At 33.1% G+C, this 23545-nt stretch overlaps 1 protein-coding gene across 2 annotated transcripts; it reads right to left on the bottom strand.

The window, feature by feature from the left end:
* Window positions 1–8: 8 nt before the first annotated feature.
* Window positions 9–22144, bottom strand: LOC134231260 (carnitine O-palmitoyltransferase 1, liver isoform-like). Of its 2 annotated transcripts, none has more exons than XM_062713194.1 (20): window positions 22046–22144; window positions 16423–16591; window positions 16033–16169; window positions 15577–15751; window positions 15111–15212; window positions 14673–14888; window positions 14282–14389; window positions 13970–14054; window positions 13324–13438; window positions 12668–12824; window positions 12395–12442; window positions 10937–11044; window positions 10632–10657; window positions 8026–8091; window positions 5976–6060; window positions 5640–5804; window positions 5381–5515; window positions 4953–5141; window positions 4365–4535; window positions 9–1626 (listed from the first exon to the last, which is right to left on the bottom strand). In XM_062713194.1, exons 2-20 carry the CDS (start codon window positions 16561–16563, stop codon window positions 1555–1557), a joined length of 2301 nt encoding a protein of 766 aa, XP_062569178.1. In that variant the 5' UTR covers window positions 16564–16591; window positions 22046–22144; the 3' UTR covers window positions 9–1554. The 2 variants fall into 2 exon arrangements, with proteins under 2 accessions (XP_062569178.1, XP_062569179.1); XM_062713195.1 differs by lacking the exon at window positions 8026–8091 and adding an exon at window positions 6816–6878.
* Window positions 22145–23545: the final 1401 nt, after the last annotated feature.

The raw sequence follows: 23545 nt of genomic DNA, 5'->3' as shown, positions 1-23545 counted from the left end.
CTGTTCCATCTACATCCAAATACTCACTAATACTTGGAATACTATAAGCATTGTCAAACTGTATGTTAAATGGAAGATCCCAAACCAAAGCAAACTAGAAAATAACATATGCTGACAGAAATTGTGGAGAAGTTTTAAGACAATTACAGGAACATAAAATATTATATAACACAGATAATCAATAAAAAATTAACATATAAAACAAAATAAGTTTTGGTCATTTTCTTCTAAAAATCTTTGTGGTTGATAATTATATATTACGGCAATTACTTATGAGTGTCTAACAATTTAATCACAGAGACAGAAATAAAAATTTATGGAAGTTTGAGTTAAAAAAAAAAATGTAAATGTATGTACATTTTTATGCTATCACATTATATTGTACAATGTACATCTATGCAGACAATCAAAAAGACTGTATATTTTTTTTAAAATAACTGAATCAGCATTGAATTGACATTGAAAAAAAATGAACATAAAAACAAGTCATAATCAAGGAATTCAAAAAAAAAAATCTAAAACTACACATGAAAAATGTTTAAACAAAACGTAAAATAAAACTCAAACTTTGAAAAAATGTGTAAAAACTGAAGAACATGAATTATTTACATGTGAGTACATTTAATTTTTTTGGATGCAGGTTGGAGTAATGTCTAGCATTGACTATCCTAACTAGATGTCAGATTAATACACAACATCAAACCTTGATTTGAATATTGTTCATTTAATTTGTACATAAAAAAAGAAAGGAATTTGTAAAACCAATATAATTGCATTGATTGTGCTAAATAAATTAAAACTGAAAGAAGGAATTTAACAAATTTGGGAGGAAAACGATGTGTTGAAGCAATGCCTAGCAAAGTACAATTCTTCTACTATGATGCTGGCTCAGCATCTGATGTAATCTTAAACCTTGCCGTAAAAGCTATTTTTCTTGTCTTATTTCTTTTTTGTAGTTAAGAAAATAAATGGTCCCAGAAAAACAGAAAGCTACTAGCATGTACAGTTTTACTATAATAATTCTTGTTGAAACAATTATTTTAAAGTATACTTGGTATATCTGGTAAAGTTCAATGGACTTCACTCTTTCGTGTTCACTGCTCCACAGAAAGAACAAAGAGTACAAGCATTATGGCGCTTCAATGTCCAATTCCATTGTAACACTTGTAAGACATTAACTTAGAGTAAACGTACAGCATATACAATGTATGATGAAATGAAAGCATGCAAACTATTATCAAACATTACACTGTTAGTGTATACAAGAAATTAAGTATTTTTGCTATAATTCAATAGTCATCAATAAATATTCCTTTTGCTTACTTTAGAAAAGAAATGCCAATAAAAATATCAAGATATATAGTAATCCCTGTCATATTTAAAAATTTCCTCCTGAGAAAAAAATACATATTTTCTGATGTTAGTGAATTCTGAACAGAAATAATGGACACAGTATACTGAACACAGTCTAAAATAAAAGTCTGATTAATTAATCAATAAATCAATAAATTAGTTTCCACACAAATATCACTAGTTGCTAGTTGATCCTCAACATTAATGTTGTTCAAAGAGTGTCTTTATATCAGCTAAAGCTTGCACTATGGAGTTCACCATCTTCTTAGAACTCTACAATAAATAAATGTATAATCAGATTTCTTTCCCTTTAAATGAGGTTTTGTTAAAATAAACTTATCATATATACATTTTTTTGAGTATATTTAATTTAATTTGAACAAAGACAACTAAATCTTTAAAAATAACTATTGCAACAAATAACAAATATAATTTAATACTGTCAACAAGTCTACAAAGATACAGTAAAAGTTTTGGGATGTTATATCCCTCCTTTGATGCACTCGACTAACATAACAGGAACACTCCCTGTTGAAAAACATAAGACCTAATTGCTATCTGTTTTCGTCTGTCGTTATGCGTCGTCCGTCGTGCATTAACATTTGAACATTTTCAGCTTCTTCTCTGCAACCACTGAACCAATTTCAACCAAATTTGGCACAAAGCATCTATGGGTGAAGGGGAACAAAAATTGTGAATTTCATGATCGCTGCCCCCCTGGGGCCTGAGGGGTGGGGCCAAAACCACTAAAATTAATGCAATCTTTAAAAATCTTCTTCTTTACTCCTGGACATCAAGCAGTCAAATTGTTTGCATGATTGTAATCAGCATTGAGTCCTCTACCAAAATTGTGAAATTCATGGCCATGGGGTTGGGGTTGTAGTGCTAGGGCGGGGCTAAATAAGTATATAGTGAAAATGCATTATTTCTTTGAAAATCTTCTCTGCTCCTGGGTATTAAATAAACCAACTAAGTACATAGTTATGATGAGCAAGAGTGCCTCTACCAGAATTGTGAATTTTATGGCCCCAGGGTCAGGGGCTCTGGTGTTAGGGCGGGGCTCTATTGATTATATAGTGAAAATACATGAATTCTTTGAAAAGCTTCTTCTCTGCTCCTAGGTATTAAATAAACTATCTAAGTGCATAGTTATGATGAGCAAGAGTGCCTCTTCTAAAATTGTAAATTTTATGGCCCCAGGATCAGGGATTCTGGTGTTAGGGTGGGGCTCTACGAGGGTTGTCCCGTAAAATCGTGGACAAAGCGTTTTTCTCGAAAAGTAATGGGCGCACTAAGCTGAAATTTTCAGTAAATGTTTATTCATCATATTTAAGTGTATCATGATGTTTTTGATAATATATACACAAAAATAAAGATTTTATTCTGCTTGAAGGTGCACAGGGTACGGACCTACGGCGCACGGTAAAAATAACAGTTTTGTATTAGAGAATATACAAGTATTAATTCGTAATAAAAGTTTTCAATACATAAGATTAGGATGAAAATTATCCTAATTCGATTCCTTAATCAATTCTATCGTCTTTTTGAAAATTTCAAGGCATTTGGTTAAATTTTGGCTGTTTCCCGAGCATTCGAAATGGCCAAGTTGTAGAAACAATACACGAAAAATGGCGACGTTTCATGACGTTACGGCGCACCGGAGAGCAGTTCAGGTAGATTAGGATGTTTTAATGACACTTTAAAAGACTTTAAATGAATACGGAAGAACGAAAATATGAAAAATATCACCAGATTTTAGTATACAATTAAAATGGACGTTTTCTTAGCGAAGTCTTCTTGATTGAGTCCCCACATAGTACAAAACATGCGGACAGACTGCCATTGTAATAGTAAAAGTCGCTGTCACTGTCGACCGTCGATATGAGATTCTCATTTAGTTGACTGATGGTGATCCCACTGTCCGGAACTTGCTCATAAATATTCAGAAGATCGCATGAGTGTGCCACATTGGTTCCTTAACTGGTTATAAACACTCACGTATGTAAATCAATAAAATTTCTAAATTTAAGTGGGGCTTATCCCACTTTATTTTAGCAAACATGAAGCGTGACGCTGATTTAGACACGTCGACGTTATCATCCGTGCGCCGTAGGGCGCTACAGTACATAACATAAAATATCACAATTTGTTTATTTATGCATATATCTATTTGAAATTTGCTATGTATATTTATAATATATGTACTAAAAAGTAGTGAAACTTTCAGAACGCAGTGATGATTATTTTTCAAAATAGACAACTTGTCCACGATTTAACGGGACAACCCTCGTATTGATTATATAGTGAAAATACAAGAATTCTTTGAAAATCTTCTTCTCTGCTCCTAGGTATTAAATAAACTAACTAAGTGCATAGTTATGATGAGCAAGAGTGCCTCTACCAAAATTGTGAATTTTATGGCCCCAGGGTCAGGGGTTCTTGTGTTAGGGCGGGTCTCTATTGATTATATAGTGAAAATACATGAATTCTTTGAAAATCTTCTTCTCTGCTCCTGGGTATTAAGCAGATGAACAACCTATGTAGTTATGATGAGCAAGGGCACTAATCTTCCAGAATTGTGAATTTCATGCCCCAGGGTCAGGGGTACCACAGAGGGGGGGAGGCTGAACTTATATACTGAAAATGAATGAATTGTTTGAAATTAATCAAATATTTTTGAAAAGCAAGGATGCTTTTTCAAAAATTGTGCAAAGTGTGGATCTAGGGCTAAGGGCCAGGGGTTCATGTGTGGTAGGGGTACTACTGATTGTTGCTGAATATTACTGATTAGTTGAAATGCATCTTTTGTTCCCCTACCCTGCCTATGGGTATTAAGTAACCAAACTAAGCAACTGCTTAGTATAGTTATGATGATCAATGGTGCCTCTTTCAAAATTGTGAATGCCATAGCATCTGGCTTTAAACATGAATCAAATTCAATCACTGGAAAGTTGTTGCATAATGCTCAGGTGACCTATAAGGCCCATGGGCCTCCTGTTATAATAACTTACAGTGGTAGGACAGGAGTTTTTGCAGGAGACATGGAAGAACACACAGTCTTCCCCGGCGATGATGTAGGACACCCCGTACCCATCATCAGCCACCGGTCCAAAGCCTCCCCCTGCTGATATGTGTTCTGGGTGCTTCGTCAGATCTAACTTGTTGGTCTGCTGATGAGGGGTCTGTAACAGAAAGGATTTCCTCATCACACATTTCATCATCATTATCTAGGAGCTTCATTAATCAAGAAACAAGTGTTCAACATATCCAGATTTTAAATTCTAAATACTCTCTATGATAACATTATATTTTCTCTAAGATAGATGCAATGAACACCACACAAATGCTCTCACCCTCTATAGACACATTATAGATCTCCAAGATGCACTATAAAACTACCGGTATCTGAGATTCCACGAAAAACAGGAGACTTCCCTACCTGATTAGTTGAGATCAGGAACATTTCCCTTCCTGACTAGTTGATATCAGGAACATTTCCCTACCTGACTAGTTGAGATCAGGAACATTTCCCTACCTGACTAGTTAAGAGCGGGAGCATTTCCCTACCTGACTAGTTGAGATCAGAAACATTTCCCTACCTGACTAGTTGAGAGCCGCCAGGGCTCACTGAGAACTTCATGTAGAAACGGTGAGTCCAGATCCAGGTACTTAGAAACCACATACAGACAGAAGAGATGGCGGTCAATGCCCTTGCCAGTCATGGCATTACGACAGTTTATTTGGTGTACATCAGCAGCTTTCTTCATGAGAGCAATGCGTTCTTCCCTCTGCAATTTCCAAGAAGAAAAATTATTATCATGGAAATCACTAGAAGTATACAAATATCCTCAAATACGCTTTCAAAACAAAATTTCAAATATTTCTAAATATATCTCCAATATCCTAAATAAAATATGATTTTACTAGTCAAATACATGTACTTGAACATGTATTTGATATCATGATCTCTGGCAGTTTTTGTACTTTTATTAATAGAGGATTCTACTCTGAATTGTTTTATACTCACTGTTTTATCAGGGTCATCCATGGCCTTCACAAATTCAGATGACAGGACTGTACAAGACCTCACTGTTTCTGTTCTACCCTCCCTAAACAGGCGGGTCATGGAGGATTCATAGGTGAGACAGAACTTCTTGTTGAGCTAAAATAAATAATCATACACTTGTAATACATCTTCTTCTCGTAAAGAAATTTATACCGTATGACACCTTCTATAGCAATTCACAATGAGAAGCAGTTAACTTCTAGCTCAATGTAGGACTTACTCTGTAGTAGGCCAGCTGTAGGGCGAGTTGGATGTAGGCATCTGGACTGACCCGACACACTTTCATGAATCCTTTGCCGTACTGGTTATGTACCAACAACTCCAGATCTACATCAGCTATCAGCTGCTTAGCTGCCTCCAGGCTGTTCTCAATGACCTGCAGGCACTGTAAGGAAAAGGGTGCATTAAATAAACTTATATACATATATATATAGCCACTTCATGGTTTATAAAGTGTAAACTGTCTCAATCCAGGTTATACAGATAACAAGTGTTGGAATTTTATTCATTCCATAGATGTTCTAAAAACTTTCATAACATGTAATAAAGGACTCACAGGTTTTGGCAGATCCCACTCCAGTCTGATAGGATTGGGTGGAGGAGTAGTTATCTCTCCCTTACAGTAGCCCTCTTCTGTGTATCTGTAATGTAAAACAAATTTATTATTTTTCAAAATCAACCTTCAACAAATATTGGAGACAATTACATGAACAAGATATCTGAGTTGAAACTTTATGTATATAATTGGCATTTTTTTCTAAAAGCAGCAAACTTTAGAAATTAATTGAAAAAAAAAAAAATCTTTAGATACGAAATTTGTAATTGGATGAGCTTATAAAACTAGAACATATAAACTACATAAACAATAACAAGATGAGGATATATTAAGTGACATTATTTTAACCCCACTGAGCAGATGAATGGTGTTGGTTAGAGTAAACTTGAACAGAGCCTTAAGGTGCAGATATGCTATAACTATTCTTTTTTTTTTGAACTTGCACATGTCTCAATGAACAGCTTTTACGTTAATTTTACCATATGATAAAAGTGCAATAAAACATACTAGTCTGGTACATTTTTTAAAGAAAGCATTCTGTATATAATTGAACATTAATTTAAGTTTCAATCACTGTCTTATACAAAATTTTTTTAAGCAATATTTCAATTTTTTCCACATTTTCATAAGGATAGATGACAATCTTATACCTGCACCTCTCAGCTTTTCCTTCACTAAGGCCCAACAGGGTAAACTCACCAAGATGTGATTTAACAGACACAGATCGAAAGAGGGCCTTAAACCCCAATATAATCTAGTCCATACCCACCTGTGTGGACCCATTACACCTACCCTATGATTAGGAGGAGGCTTAAAAGAAGGGGATGGTAAAGACATTACCCAATGGTGCGATCGTCCGCCGTGGCCACTTCCCATAAATGTCCCATAATAGGTGCGTCTGCCCTGTTTACACATGATGATGATTATAACAAGTGTACAGGAAACTCTGAATACAGCATGCAAAATGATTGGCTGAAACCTCTAGCCAATCATAGATGTTGTTATGAAAAGTTCCAAATGCAAATAGAAATGGGCTGAATGGACCACTCTTTTTGCATGGAAACAGCTGATATGTTTTTGTGAGTGTGTGACAGAAATATGGAAGTTATATAAGATAGCAAGACAACAGAAAGGGCTGGGATATATCCAAACATGCTATAAGCATTAAATTCAAACAGGCTGAGAAATATCAATGGTATCTTGAGTTGACTATCGGAATGAAAATACACGAGAGATGTGTTTATATCAGAGATTGCTTACTAATGTTACCATATGACTGATAGTAAGCCTTTAACCATTTATCCTGTTTTCATTCGGTTGACTAATATATTATAAAATGGTTGTCAATGTATAATTTGTATTTTCAGTCACTTTACTTTTTATTAAAGTTTAGTGCATATTTTCTTTTCCAATCACAATTTGTAAATATGGGTTTACGAGTTCAAATGCTTCCAAACACACCTCTGGAGTTTTTACTATCTGTCCATAATATCAAGATACCATATTTATAGACTATTATTTGAACAAAAGCCAAACAACAAAATCAAAAGTAAGCACCCCAAAACAGTAACAAGGAGTTACTACTGCATAAGACGCTATTGTAAGAACTAGTAATTATTAGGAAACACAGGTATTTCTGTAACAAAATTATAAACAGAAAATCTTCAAAATTTGTGTCCATATGCATAGAATGACAACCCCCAAACAATATGCTTTTCTGTAGATGTGAATTTATCAGAGCTGCTTCCTGCTGGCTGCCATATTGGAGGTCAAGATTTCTTTATTACATGTATTAGAAAATATACCATGTTGACCTTCTACATGGTATCCAAGAGGAATAACTTGGAGGGTAAATATGTCATGCAAAAGCTATTGAATAGACAATTCATGTAGTTAGTTGCCATTTGAAGATAATGTAGTAATTTGGGTTTTGTTACAGAAATTCTGCACTGAACAGACAAAACTGTGAATTGTTAATAAAAATAACATAACGAGTAAGCTACATATTAGCCCAAGTTAAAGGAATGTTCATCCACATTGTTGACCATACCCTTGTACAAAAAAGTCCTCAAATGTACTGTACTCCCAAAGATGGGCCATGATAGGGGCGTCAGCCCTGTGTATATAAATATAGTAGTTTTTGAAATAAATCATCAACAGATATAACCTATTTAGGTAGATGTATATATTATGTATGACCTGAAGCAGAAAATATTAAACCATGTCTTGTTCATTTAATTGTCAAAGTCAAAGAATGTTGTCAAATGATTATATTTGCTGACAAATTCACTGATGAGTTAAAACCAGAAGTCTCTGTCGAGACTGTAGCTCTACTGGTTTATACTTAAAACAAAGGAAGAGAAAAGTAGCAGTTGGGACTTGAGACTTTAAATCAGCAATAAATAGAAAAATGATCCTTGCCACTCATCAAAATAAAAACCAATGCACAGAATTATGTATCTTAGTATGGTCTACTTGTGTGCCAAGTTATACTGAAATCAGACCCAATCTGCAGGAGAAGTAGCATTTTGAAAGAATTTCAAAGAAATTTCTATTTTTAGTAACCATGGCAACATTGTTCATTGAAATCAAAAACCGATGTACAGAATTATGTATCTTAGTGTAGTCTACTTGTGTGCCAAGTTATACTGAAATCGGACCAAATCTGTAGGAGGAGTAGCATTTTGAAAGAATTTCAAAGAAATTTCTATTTTTAGTAACCAAGGCAACACCGTTCATCGAAATCAAAAACCGATGCACAGAATTATGTATCTTAGTGTAGTCTACTTGTGTGCCACGTTATAATGAAATTGGACCAAAACTGTAGGAGGAGTAGCATTTTGAAAGAATTTCAAAGAAATTTCTATTTTTAGTAACCACGGCAACAACGTTTATCGAAATCAAAAACCGATGCACAGAATTATGTATTTTAGTGTAGTCTACTTGTGTGCCAAGTAATATTGAAATTGGACCAAAACTGTAGGAGGAGTAGCATTTTGAAAGAATTTCAAAGAAATTTCTATTTTTAGTAACCACGGCAACACCGTTCATCGAAATCAAAACCCGATGCACAGAATTATGTATCTTAGTGTAGTCTACTTTTGTGCTAAGTTATATTGAAATCAGACCAAAACTGTAGGAGGAGTAGCATTTTGAAAGAATTTCACAGAAATTTCTATTTTTAGTAACCACGGCAACACCGTTCATCGAAATCAAAAACCGATGCACAAAATTATGTATCTTAGTGTAGTCTACTTGTGTGCCAAGTTATATTGAAATCGGACCAAAACTGTAGGAGGAGTAGCATTTTGAAAAATTGTTTACAGACAGACAGACAGACGGACAGCTAGACAGACGGACGGACGACGGACGCATTACTATCGCATAAGCTCTTCTGGTCTCTGACCAGTAGAGCTAAAAATTATAAAAATCCTAGCAAGCAAGCTCATCTAAATTATGTTATGTTTGCACTTGAAATAATGGTTTAGAGTCCTTTTATTGTAGTTACTGGAATTTTAAGATTTTTTAGTAAAACTACACGTATAAAGATTTAACATAATTATAAATCAGTTAGTCCTTCATCGGGCATTAATCCATAATACATTAATAATATTTTGTAGCATTAATCCTTAATGTCACACACATTGATTATTAAACTTCAATATTTCATTTTTAATTCCCCTATAAACGTGAAAGTCTCGTTATTTTGTGCCATTGTCAAACATTCAAGATACACCAATATGCAGTGAAAGGCAGAATCATGAACTAGCTGGAATAAGCCAAACTGTTTTTGCTCAATTCAAGACCTGGCCCAGGGGCCATAAAACTTAGACGAGCTCAATTTTAATCTCAATCTCACTATATATATTCCTTTTGTAGAAGTGTGAGGTGAGCTCGTCTAAGTTCTATGGCCTTGGAGCCAGAGGGCCTGTTGATTTTTGGCTCTGTTGACATCTGAGATCACTCGCAAGTTGTTATGGATACATCAGAAAATTAGGAACAGCAGAAAAAGAGGAAACTGAAAATTGTATTGTCACACTGCACACAAGCACACAACATAGATATTAGATTAGTGTGATCACGTTTTCAAAAACCAAATATATAACCATTCATATCAAAATAACAAATTAAAATTTTCAATTCAAAATTAAACATTTCAAATACATTTCAGATTTTCTTAAAAGTCATATCAACTTTGAAATACATGTAACACAGTGAAATGAAATTTATATTTTTTTTTTTTTTTACCTATTACAGAAAACTTCACACTATGACTTCAATTCAATTACTGTGTTCATAATTTTAAGTTCAAAACAATACTTAAATAATATAAATTTCATCTCACAGACAAATTTTAAAACTATAATTCATAATACAAAACTAAATTAAATTCCACCAATTTGGCACAGTTAGATTTTGTTCCCTTAATAGTGCCAAAAGCACTTAAATTCATTAGGTTTATAAAATTTAAAAAAAAAAAAAAACACTTTCAAAATAGAAATCAGATATAAAAAGTTATTCAATACGATCCAGTAAGTATTAAACCAACTAAGAAACTATACCTATTTTACATATATGTTTCCAGCATTTAAGGCCAGAAATGGTACATCTCTTGCCATATCAATGTATTTGTTTTTTAGGAAAATGTAAACTCACCAAGAATGTTCAGCATTGAATCCAACCTACAATTATTTTGATAACATTCAAAATAAGCAGGATCACTAGTCATTTATGCTGTGAAAAATCAAAATTTTAAAGTAATGACAAATTATGAGAAAACATTCTCACAATTTGATTGTGAAATTAATGCATGAAAGTTCAGAAAAATAAAAAAAAAGGATGAAAAAAGACATTAAATAAAATACATTGGTATATCAAATAAATGCGTAAGAGATCAAACTAAAATAGTCTCCTTTCCCATGAGATACCCTTTTTTACTGCCCCATCAGATAAATACTCACCCTGCCGTTGGATGTGACCACCAGCGTGAAGGATTTATCAAACCACCTGTCATATCCCTTCCCATGGAGCATGGCACGCCCAAACTGGCTCAATTTGGACGGCTCTTTCTGTAATTATATTGAATTTTTAGTGATGTCGGTTTTTTTTAATGGAACACTTATTGTTGAAATCTTAAAATCAATTCAATGATTCAAGTTATTTTCAGTACTTTCTTTTAAAATTTTCGTTACTAAAACTACACATTATATTAACTGTTTCAACCTAAATTAATGATTTTTAAGTACATTGTATCTTTTCAGTTCTTATTAACAACAAAGAACTACTAAACATTTACCGGGGTAATTATATATCACAAACTTAGGTTACATGATGAATGCATGAGTAGAGTAGGTAAATGTAGTAATATATAGTCAGCTTAATATATCAATAACTGGGAGGTTTGATCTTTTATTAACGATTTTAATAAATGATCATAATGTGCTTAATGAAATCATGGATTCAACAGAAAACAGTTCCTGAAATCCTTTAACATCTACAACACTTGGTATTGAGGAATGATATTCAGGAATTGAGATGATGTTATACTAGTATCATGCAGGGATTTTCCACTACCCCCTGTAGGGCTGAATATGGGCCCCATTCCCAATTGCAAAACCCCTCCCTTTTTCCCCAAAATGAACTGCACATGTTCAATTTTGGAATGCAGAAGAACTTCAGAAGTTAACTTGATAATACAATGTAATTCACAAATTCAAACATGGTCAGATTTGGAAATTGTTTAGAACTTTATCATAATGATCAAGTTTCTGGTTCATAGTTCTGTAAAATTCCCAATTCCAAGGGCCTGGGTCCCATTCCCAAAAGTGAGTGGAAAATCCCAGTCATGTTCATTTAATATTTAATATTCATGATAATATAATTTTTCATATGTCTTTTGACATGCTACACATAAAAGTAGAGTACAATTTATATTCCTTATAGTAACTCCATAAATCACAAATCCTACTACCTCTTTAGGGACTTCCCCATCCTCTGGGATTTCAAATTCTCGCTAAAATTTGGTTCTTAGAATTACAAAAGCTATCTCAATTGACATTGATAATTAAAGTCTGTGAACAGTTTATAATGTCCCTCTTCTTAAAGAATTGCAACGTATTGCAGATTCATAGAGATCTATAATTAACCATAACCCCATACATGGAAACTGTCTAATAAAATAGGGACAATGCTCAGTACAATTTTTGCACAATCTCAATTTTATATACAGTAAAAAAATATCTTATCAACCTCTTGTTATGGTTATTTTCTGTCCATCCAACACATACTGTAAACCAACTTTTATTCCTGTCAAATGGACAAAGCATGAAGAAAAGATGACGCGAATAATAGTTAGTTTACAGTATATGATGTATGCCCAGATTGACAAACTTGTAAAATCACACAGAATGAGAACTTACTGGATCATAACTCTGTGGTTCATCATCAAGAGTAACAAAGAAGGCTGCCTGTAAAAGATATTGATTACAGAATTATCTCCCTTTTACAAATATCATTTCGGCAGTTATCCAGTCTTTTGAAGAATTTGTTGTTTAGCTCAAAAATGCAAAGCTCTGAGGATTAAATTACAAAATTTCAACTTACAGAATTTACAATCTGAATAAATCAGGTAGTGAGGTACCCACAGCTGTTTTTTTATTTTTCAGTAACAAAATTTGACCATGTTTACCAACCTTTTCAACAGCGTCAAGGGAAGCTCTGTTTTTCCCTTTTCTGAAATATGCTTCCCTGGCCTGATACCATGGGACTCTGTCCCCAGCGGTCAGGGCTGCAAGGTGTTCCTCCCCAGGGGCAGGGGTCGAATCGTCATCAAGAATCTGCTGGATTGACCTACAAATTAAAACAGGCTGAATTTTTACCATTATTCAAAACAGGTACATAGTCAAATGTGAAAAGACTTCTTACATTCCAGAAACAGATCCTATTGCAGGAAAGGTCTTGCATTCAGGAGACTTTAGACTAAAGTGAAAGATTTTGTAGGTTTATACATATATATTATTATAATAGTATCTTGATCCGAAGGGTCGTATCACGTCGAGTTGACAGGTGCGGATCATCAGATCAAACGAGACGCGAAGCATAACAACAAGGGACTTTTTAACGCGCAAGAAAGACAACGTCATGTTTTTGCATACTACGTCATCAGTTTCAGAGAGTGGTGATATGGATTCAGGTAAACCGCAGTGTGGTAATCTGGAAAGTCGGATCACGACGTCACGTGATTGCGTAAAATCAACAGTAAAATTGAGTGATACACATTAGGTATGTAATAAAATGGCATTTTGCTTGATTTAGTTAATGAATTTGAAACTAAGCATATTTTATTTACTTTTCAATTTCCACAGGTTTCAGTAATCTTCCTCTGTAGTAGATGTACAATTTGTAGTATCTGCCTTTGTTATACACAGCAATGTGGTTACTGTCCTTATAATGTATTATCTTGTCTGAAAAAAAAAGAATACAAATGAAAGCCACATTCCTACAGCAAGTACAGTTTCTGTGCTATGATGTAATTTACATGAAGGATTTCTTTCAGAAAAAGTTGTGAAAATTCAAAGGATCCTTTACAACTCAGTATCTGTAAATTTTCTTATACAGAATAAAATCTCACAATTAATTTTCATTGCAGAGCATTATCTGACAATTGATTATCATTTGCAGTGCAATACTGATAGTTACTCTGGAATCATTAAAATTCACGGGGGCCAATTTTCATGGATTGTCTAAATTTTGCAGGTTCAATGAGAAGTTATTCCACTTATTCACTTATATTTACAAAAGTTTAAAGCCCTGTTCTTAGTTTGTTGTGGGTGTGAATTCATGATTGCAGGATACCATCAAATTCCACAAATATTAAGCCACCACAAAATTTAATGATTCCCAGGAATTATCTTTTACAGCTCGTTATCCGTTAATTTTCCTCCTCCGACTAGCCCTTTGTTACTTTACATGTGTTCAGAGCAAGCCTAGCTCACCTTTCTCCAGTCCAGGTATACGAGTGGTTTGGAACTGACGTTCATACTGAGCTGAACACAGTGGTACTGTCTTGTTAAGTAGAATCTGGAAAACAAGTGTACAACACTTATATCAGGTACTTTATTCCATCATCTCCAAAAATCATTGCAATTCAACATTAATTTAACAAACATTTAAAATAAAGAGTGATTAAATGAAAAGTGGGGAATAAAACTTAACAAAATACAGTTAAACCTTGTTATATCATGCCAACTGGGACCGAGACATCAAGGGTAAAATACTTTTAAAAAAAGGGGGGGTTGGGTACATACAGGGTTGAGTTCCTCTCTGTCCAGCTCTCTCCTATACTGTAACATGGCATAGATAATATTGGCTGCTCTGGAAGCCTGTTTGGTAGTGGGGTGGATGAAAACTGCATCCTGCAAAATATTCCAAACAATGACTATACAAAGCAGGTACTTACAGCTAAATTCACTTCCATAATTTTCAATATAACATATTTTTAATATTTAGTTAAAAAATATATGTTGAAGCAAATGGTAATGCCATCTAAATATTTCATCGATATCAATGCAATTTTTTTTCATATCTGCCTTTCAATAAAAATCTAATGAAAGCTTTTGTTTTTAATTTCTCTTTTTCAATCAACCCAAACATTCTATAATACAATGTATTCTTCCTGGACCCCATAGTTTTTCGTACCACTGCATAAAAGTTACTGTTAATCATAAGAGGCGATCTTCCGCTGAGGTAAACGTAATCTTCCCACCAATCAGATACGTAGTTCGTGGCCCACCACGACTTCAACACCAGGTACCGCTGAAGTTTGTTCCCAATACCCTCCTTGAATTCTGTGGCTAGTTTTTCCATCCTGGCATACTTTTCATCATCTAATAGTGGTCTCACAGACCTCAAGTACTACAATAAAACAAAATCTTATTGATTAATAACAAATTTTGACTGATTCAAAGATAAAGAAAATGCTAAAATTCAGTAACTTTAATGCATGTGTTTTGTCCCTTCATTTTTTATCCTTTTGTCAAGATGGTTAAAATATTAGAGATAACAATCTAGACCCATATAATAACATTTAACTAGCTTTTGTGAAAGTAAGATTAAATTATAAGAAATGTATTTTACTCTTCTCATGGTATCACTGATGCTTGGTACAGATAGTTTTGGTAATGAGGCTTGGTAGCTCATCAGAAGGGGTTTTCTTCCTCCCATCAACTTCACCAAGCCCTTAAAAACAGAAGGACATAATAATGTAGTGATTTATCAAAGACATTTAATGACAGCTACAAAGTGCAGGCTTAAAATTAAATGGAATTTTTTAAGGATGTTTGTCTAACATTGATTAGATTTAATCTGAAATGGGGCACTTCCCTTTGTCAAAATTTTTTCCAAAGACAACTGCTAAAAAATTTCCTGATAATTTAAAATATATGAATAATATATTTAAGCACGTTAATAATCAATATATATATGTAAAATGTTAAGTAATTTTCTACATAATTATTTTTTAAAATTATCAAAATACACTCTGGTTCAACAACTTTAACATCAGTGTAAAACTTAATTAATTTGTCACCACTCTGTGACGTACCAGCCATAGTTTGGTCTTCAGTGACATGGGTCCACGACTTTCGTACATCCAGGTATGGTAATTTAACAGGATGCGTAGGAAGTACTTCCATATGAATGCCTTGGCCAGCCATACTAAGGTAGCAAACACTATACAGCTGCCATAGAATGCGACAAGAGGTGGTGAGGTATTTAACCTAAATACAGACAAATATTTTTATATTACACATGTATACAGTATAAGAAAAACAAAGTAGGGGTAACCTAAAGTCTGTATAATTTTATGAAAATTATCTAAAAAAAAAAAAAAACTCATTACACATGAATTGTTGCTGTGGCACAATCAAGTGTTCTATCAAAATATTTTTTTTTAAACTTTAACAGAGAGTCACACCTTTTTGAAGTTTTGAAAGTTTACATGTAAAGAAGGACTACACACCGACTTTACAACCTATAAACAGTAAAATTATTGACTGACCAAGGCAAGTGTGTTTTTATCCAGTTGATCAGTCCAAATGATGGATCCACTCCTGCCAAGATGAAGGCTAATACAAAAGTTAGAACAAACAGCCAGCTCATGGGGGTGGCAGGGTACACACCATTCTTCATCTGGTTCTGGAAAGATAACATAAAATTTATCATAATGATTTCATTATTGATGTCAAATTAAGTCATGATAAAAACCAGTAAAAATTTTATGGAGGATTTTTAAACAAGATTTTCACTGTTAATTTTGTTGAATTTTAGAACAACTTTCTACAAATAGCAGAATACTCTATATGGAAATCCAAAATTATTTTCAAATTGAATGATTTATGTTCTCACAATTGATGCCAGAAATAACAGAATTACCCTATCCTGGATTTACCTTGATCCTTCCGAGGGACTTTTTGATGGATCTCATACCACTCTTAAACACCGCCTTCAGCGCCTCGTGGTTGACGTCCACATTGACTCCTTCATGGGTGACGGAGAACGAGAACGCCACAGCGGAGTGGGCTTCAGCCATGTTGACAGGGAGGTTCAGGAACTCTCACCTAAAGGTCACATAAATATTCATTAGTAAATCAGAAATCTGATTGGCTGAACAATCAGCACACGGCCATCCTGTAACTTATCATTGTGTCCCATCCCTATATTTTCTTTTACTGAGAAATTCACACTATTAATGTTAAAAAAATATTTAGTTTGTAAGAGGAGGGGATGGACAAAGAATGTGAAAGACCAAACTGGGATTCAAACATGAGCTCCCTGAATCTCCTGTCAAACAAGTGATCTACCTCTGTGATCTGGTGACTAGCAATCAAACCTGTCTTACCACCACATTCCCCCTTCTTTAAAGTTCTTCATCCCCCTCTCCCCAAAAGACACCTACTCGGGTTCTTCCCTGGTAGGTCTTTTACCTATCACTTCCAGGGCATAATACAGGACCAAATGTAACAAGAGGGGAGAAAAATGCTGGACCAGACATTGATTTGAACCCAGGTCCCCTGAATCTCCATTCAGGTGCTCTACTGAGCTACCACGTCAAGGGCAATCAAACCTGCTGTAAAGACTGCTACATACTGATCAATTTTTAGAGAATGTATAATCTGGGACTATAAGCATAAATGTTCAGATAACTTCTTCAACATTGCCACAATATTTAACATACATAAACTAGAGCTGCTTTAACACATGAAAGCTTTCCCACTTTACATGAAATGGTGTTGATTATGAAATGGAAGATTTTTGTATCCTGGTAATAAAACTTTTAAATTTACATTAACTTATCATGCTTATACCATTTAAAATATTTCAAAGAAAAGAAATAAAACTAATTCAAATGAACCCCTGCCACTTTTTGAATTAAAAGGCAGTTGTCATAATAAACAAATTGCCAAATCAATATACCAGTTTATGTAAAATGTGGAAGCAGTTTTTAATCAAATCCTCTAAATAAAATAAGTAATTCACGAGAGGCTTTTTCCAAACAAAAAAGTAATTCACAAGAAACTATTTAAACAAGTTCTGAAGTATTTTTTTCCATTTAACTTCACATGCTCAAATTGTTAACTAAGAGATCAAGTCTCAGATGGAGATTTTTTTCTTTTAAATCGACCCATGCAACCATGTCATCTTTATTCTCTGACCTACTTCAAACACTACATTACCCAAGTTTATAGAAAAAAAATAGAAATCTATATGTATCAAGTTCTTACATATGTTTAGAAAAGCATCATAAATCAAAATTAAAATCATGCAATGTCAGTGCCAAAAATTGAAGATGATGGAAATAGACATGTATTTTATGATGATTGAATTAGGATTATTTCCATTTCCAACTAATGCTAATAGTCCCTCTTCCAGATATTCTCACTGATGTAATATGAAATACGGCATAATTTATATACATGCCTGTGAATCAATATATATAACTTAGCTGAAGTTTCTTCCTGGTCACCCTGACTCATGATCACTGTTCAGTGTACAATAAATTATTAACTTTTCTCTTCAAAAACTTTCCTCTGACAGAATGTTTAAATAATGTAGTGCTAATGTCTAAGGAAGAATAATTTACTAGGCATTTACTAATGCTCTGCAATCCTTTAAAAACTATGGTCTTTGTAAAGTTTGTTTCCAAGATACAATGTAGCCATATAAAGCTGGAATACATGTGGGAACAAGCTTTCATAAAAATTAGCTGTTCAATTAATTAATCATTTTTTTTGGGGGGGGGGGGGGGGGTGGCAACTTATTATAGTTACATTGAATTTATTTATTTGATTCTTTTCATGGAATAAACAATGATGAAACATATTTTTAATTTAAATCTGTAAATTCAGAAGCTGTAAAGATTGCAAAATGGTTAAAAGTGGTAACCATATGATGTACCTTCCACAGAGGGAAAAATGTTTTTTTCTTTAAAAAATAACGAATAAAAATATTTTAAAAAGAACAAATAAATAAGAAAAATAATTCAACGGTCAAAATAGCCAGTTTCATACATCTAAGAACTATTGTGTACGTTCTTCTTGCTATAAACAGAAAAGAACAGTACAGGCACATTGTACCACATGTTGTAATTAGTTGATTCAGAATCTCAATGCTTACAAGTCTATTCATGGTTGACACGTAATGGTCAAAATGACCTAATCTCATGGTGCTTGTGAAAGGTATACAAACTCAGGGTACTACACTAGTTCATAAGTAGGTCAAAAGGTAAACAGCTGATCAGCATGACATAAATATGACATGCTTTGTTAAGCATGACTGCCTATTGAGGTAAACATTTTATCCATGCATAAAATCTCTGTTCCTGTTCTTCAAATCACATGATCATTACACATCAAAATGCACACTTTTATATCATTAAATGAACTACATCAAAGAAATATAGATTTTCTGCCTTTCAAAGGTCTCATGAGTCTATCTATACATGTGTAGATCGTAATTGTGGTAATTCATTCAGTTTTCAAGCAAAGTCCCAAAACTTTCTTATGAAACTGAAAGGATCTTAATGAAATATAATCATTTTTTGATCAATTAAAATCATTAAATGGGAGTTGTTTAATCAACAAATAAAAATATAACAATCTAATAGAGTTTTAACAGTAAGACATGTAAAATGGAACTGAATATTTCACTAAATAATATTAATTTTAGATATATATTGATCAAAGCATACATACTGTGACTGTTTTTGGACAATCCAAGAAGTTCACAAGTTTGCTATTTATAAAATGTGTCTCTTTATGAACTGCATATATACAATAGCTCCAATGTGCATGCCAACTGATTAACATTAACTTAGAGCACTGAAAAGCTGGAGTCCAAAGTCCAAACATTACCACCTGTGGGGCCCCTCATAGGATTATTCAGGTAATTTAAATGGTTAAAATTTCTTATCCAAATCAAGAGCACTTAATATTATTTCTATCAGGATAAGTTGACATGAAAAATGAAATAGTTAAGTACATACAATACTTTATTTTGATTTTTATCATAAAATGTAAACTTCAGAATATCTAAACATAAATATTGGAGGAAAAAAGTGTTCAAAACTTTTTTTGGTTCACTTATATACATAAAGATGTCAATGACTCTTAACTACAAGATTAAAAATATATCTATAATGCAGTTCCAAATTGTTATGGTCTATGGATCATTACAATATAAGACCAGTGAACTCATAGTATTAAATCAACAGGATCATTTTTATACTGATGTTGACATTTGAAATAATTAATACCATACATTTTTTTCTGTCCAAAAAAAAATATTAACAAGTTCAATTTTTTAATCAATTTGAAAAAATGTATCCCTTCTTACTTATAGTGCATGTGTTCAAGTTTAATTACCTTTAAAAATCCCTTATCTGAGGATTAATACAATTATTGATCTGTTTGTTTACATGAAATATATATTACCTCACTCCAGTGTAGAAATGTGACAAACACTAATAAGTACCGGGGTAGGTTATGTAACTTGCTTGTTCTATTACCTGGAAGTGAGGAATTACAACATATTGAGCTCAACTAAACTTAGAAATTATGAAAACTTACAGGATTCTTGTTAATTAATACACATAAATATACAGTGATATATGTAATAACCATCAATTCCAAGTTTATCAGTATATGTGTTTTGACCTAGAGGCTTGACAATTTTAACCTTGAATTTAGCTTTTGAGTAAAAAAAGAGACAGGCTTTCATTTTTTTCTTTTCTTTCTATTTCCTCTTAATTTGTGCATTACCCCAATGTTTTATAGTGGATTTACAAGACAAGAAAAACTTACACATAAGTTATTTTTCTTTGTTAGGTCAATTACATGTAGCAAAACACAATGTTTTCCCCCTAATATATCATTTAACGATTTAAGAAGGAACAAGACCTTGAGCTGAAAAATTCCTGTAAATGAATTTTTTTCGTATTTTTTATATTACTAATTTAATAATATGAATGAACATTTTAAAATGATCCTGTCATGAAATTTCTTGACTTATTTAAAAGATATCACCTCACAAATATCACCTTATATACTAGGTGTTTGTACAGTTTTGATACTTTATGTTTACCGGTCCATTACGAAGTCCATATAATGCAAATTTTTATGCACAATTCATATGTTAGATAACACTTATTACTCAAATATTTCAGAATATTCATTGTTTAAATTATCTGAAAGCATTTGTTTTAATTTCAGATAGATATTTGGGATAATTTCTGCATTTTTCAAGGCAGCTTCAACAACAAAACCTCATTTTGGAAAAAATTCTGTCAATAAATATTGCTAAATTTACGATTGAATGTCATTCATTCATTGTAATTATTAACTGCATAAATATTGCAGGGTCAAACTTACCTCAATGTTGCACAAGACATCTTTGATTTAGACGTAAGCATGATAAAAACGATTCACGTTTACATTTTCCGAGTGCAGGATATCAATTGTGAGTCGTCACACGAAAACATTAACATGCACAATTATCTAAATACTAGAGAGAATAAATTTCTGCTACAAAAAAATCTGCTTCAGAAATTTATCACGATACATTGATTGTGACCTGTTTATTATGAAATAAAACTGATCATGATTGGTGTAGCTAATGTGTGTACTTGTTCTCGCTGCACTGAGAATTCAAACACTACTTCTATGACGTAACTGACGCCAGACTGCAGGGTAAAGAGAAATGGCTGTTTGAATTTGGCAGTTTCACAACATCTATAATGTTGGTAAGATCTTTAAAAATTTTATATATATATATTCTTTAAAAATAAATGTTTAACAAAGCAATTTTAGAATAAAATTACACAAGAACTGTTGATTTTAACAACGTTAACATGTACATCAGCATCGACTATGACGTAATCTGTCTTTTGAGTCATGTGGCATGTGTCCTGTCTCTCCTTAAAATCTGTTCATGTTCATTATGTTTTCTTTAATATCTCATACTAAAGCAGGAATGGTATAAATTTGTCTGAAAGCGTTTGAAGTTTTAATCAGACACAATTTGTTTTGTTCCTGTTCATGTGTTTCTGGAGTATAATACAATGATGAAGCAAGAATTATGCAGACACATTTTATATATATAAAAAATTACATAACTAATACAAATACTGAGTAGGAGAAAATTGGTTTTAGGTGAATTCAAATTCACATCAAAATGCCATATAACACGTCACACAATTCTATTTTCCTTAGAGAGGTATACAAGTTTTTCATCCCTGTCTACTTCCACATAATTCATACACATCTCGCCAATGAATCTTATCAATGCATTCATGCATTTAAAGTTATGTTTTCAAAAGTCAATCAAACACAATCAAACTTGTTAAAGGTCATGATTGATGAATCCCCGATTTATTGAACTACAGAGAGCAGACGAGTGCGCGCAAAGTCACTACTATTCATCAAATGCATGCAGTTAAACACAGATTTCTTCACTTGACCTAGACAGAGGAAAGCAATGTAAATTCTTTCATTCCCTACTAAGATTTTTAACCATACCTATATCTCTGAGTTATTTTGAGATGAATGATCACTTGTCGTCCTACAGTCCCGAATCTCCTCCGTCAACAAGTCGTCTTCTGACGTCACGTCGGTAAGTGATTGAAACGCTTTACAGCAAGGTGAAAATGTTTTAAAAAATCAAGCGTCAAAAATACATGGAAAAATAGTTTTAAACATTAACTGGAAGACCGTTGAATTTCCGGAAAGTACAAAGAAAAATAAATATAAAGTTTTAAAAAATAAAAAAAGAAAATTAAAAATCAAATTAATTTAAAAAGTAAGTAAATAAAAGAGGATTCTTTAAAAATATGAAAAAGCCACGACAACATTTCACACATCAATACAGTATCTGACTATCTGATCCTGCCACTGATTTCTGAGAAAATTTTATAGGGCAACTTGCTGTTTAAGACCAGAGAGGACATTTAATTTAAAACAAAAAGGAAGAAATATGCTGTTCTATTATTCATTTTTTCAAGTTAAAACGAAAGAACATTGTTCGCTGCAAATGTTAAATTTAGAATGCGCATCCACTTCCTTTAATTATGTGATGGTTTCATGACAATGCTAGCAAAAATCAATGTATTTACTTTAAATATGTACTCTACACAGATTGAAAATAAAAAGTAACAATACTTAAAAGGGTTGAGGTAAAACTTTCACAATATAATTTACTTGGGAAAAGAATAGAGACTTACAAAGACTAGTGAAGACTATTCAATCTTCCATGCTCAATTTTCGAAGTTCGTACTAGAAAACAATTGTTTAAAAATAGGTAAAGTGTCTTTGACAATTGATTTTTTATTATTTAATGGCATATGCTATTGAAAGAAATTTTATTTTTAAGTTGATTGATTTTACTCCCTTTGTTAAGATTACTGTAAACCAACTTTTATTAGTGTGCGAGAAATTTTCGCGAAGTTCGCGAGAGCCTCGTCATCGCGAATATTTCTCATCGCAAACCGGTCCTTAGAGTGTTATGTGTCTATAAATAACAGATCCAAAAAGGCTTGATCGCACAAATTAATCGTCGCGAACTAGTTTACCCCTGCTAAATCGCGAAATAAAGTTGTCGTGAATAAAAGTTGGTTTACAGTATACATAATGCAGGTGCCATTCACGTCTTGGATACACCGTAAACCCGCAATTTTTTATTAACATCACAACTATTGTAACATCATTATGTGTGACACGTGTGACTATACGTTATTTGTCAATTCAAAAATTTACGCTGGCAGCGAAAGGGTTAAATGGAAAAATACTTTATTTTATATGGGACTGAAAATCACATGTAACCATAAATATTTGCCAAATCATAAGAGGGAGCACAGAATGGGTATAGCTATACAAGGTCTACATGGGATGCTTGTTCCCCCATTGCACCCAATTGCTCCGAATTGATTTTCTCTGCTCCTGATTTGCTTTCATTTTTTCAATGGAATTTACTTGATTACTGTCTGTTAATTATCCACAAAGTTAAAAAAGAGAAGAAAATTA

Source organism: Saccostrea cucullata, unplaced genomic scaffold (genome assembly GCF_032062105.1).
Source record: "Saccostrea cucullata isolate Sc308-1 unplaced genomic scaffold, CSIRO_AGI_Scuc_v1 ctg4595, whole genome shotgun sequence".
NCBI lineage: Eukaryota > Metazoa > Mollusca > Bivalvia > Ostreida > Ostreidae > Saccostrea > Saccostrea cuccullata.
This window is presented reverse-complemented; position numbering and strand designations above follow the sequence as displayed.

What these genes read in the sequence shown, in the direction of transcription:
- LOC134231260 (XM_062713194.1), bottom strand. Translation starts at nt 16,563, where the DNA reads ATGGCTGAAGCCCACTCCGCTGTGGCGTTCTCGTTCTCCGTCACCCAT. An exon ending in AAACCTGTGGAAATTGAAAA is followed by an intron (nt 12,825 to 13,323) that starts GTAAATAAAATA and finishes TTTAATTTGTAG; the next exon opens with GTCAATCCAGCAGATTCTTG. An exon ending in AAAACTCCTGTCCTACCACT is followed by an intron (nt 1,627 to 4,364) that starts GTAAGTTATTAT and finishes TATTTATTGTAG; the next exon opens with AGTTCTAAGAAGATGGTGAA.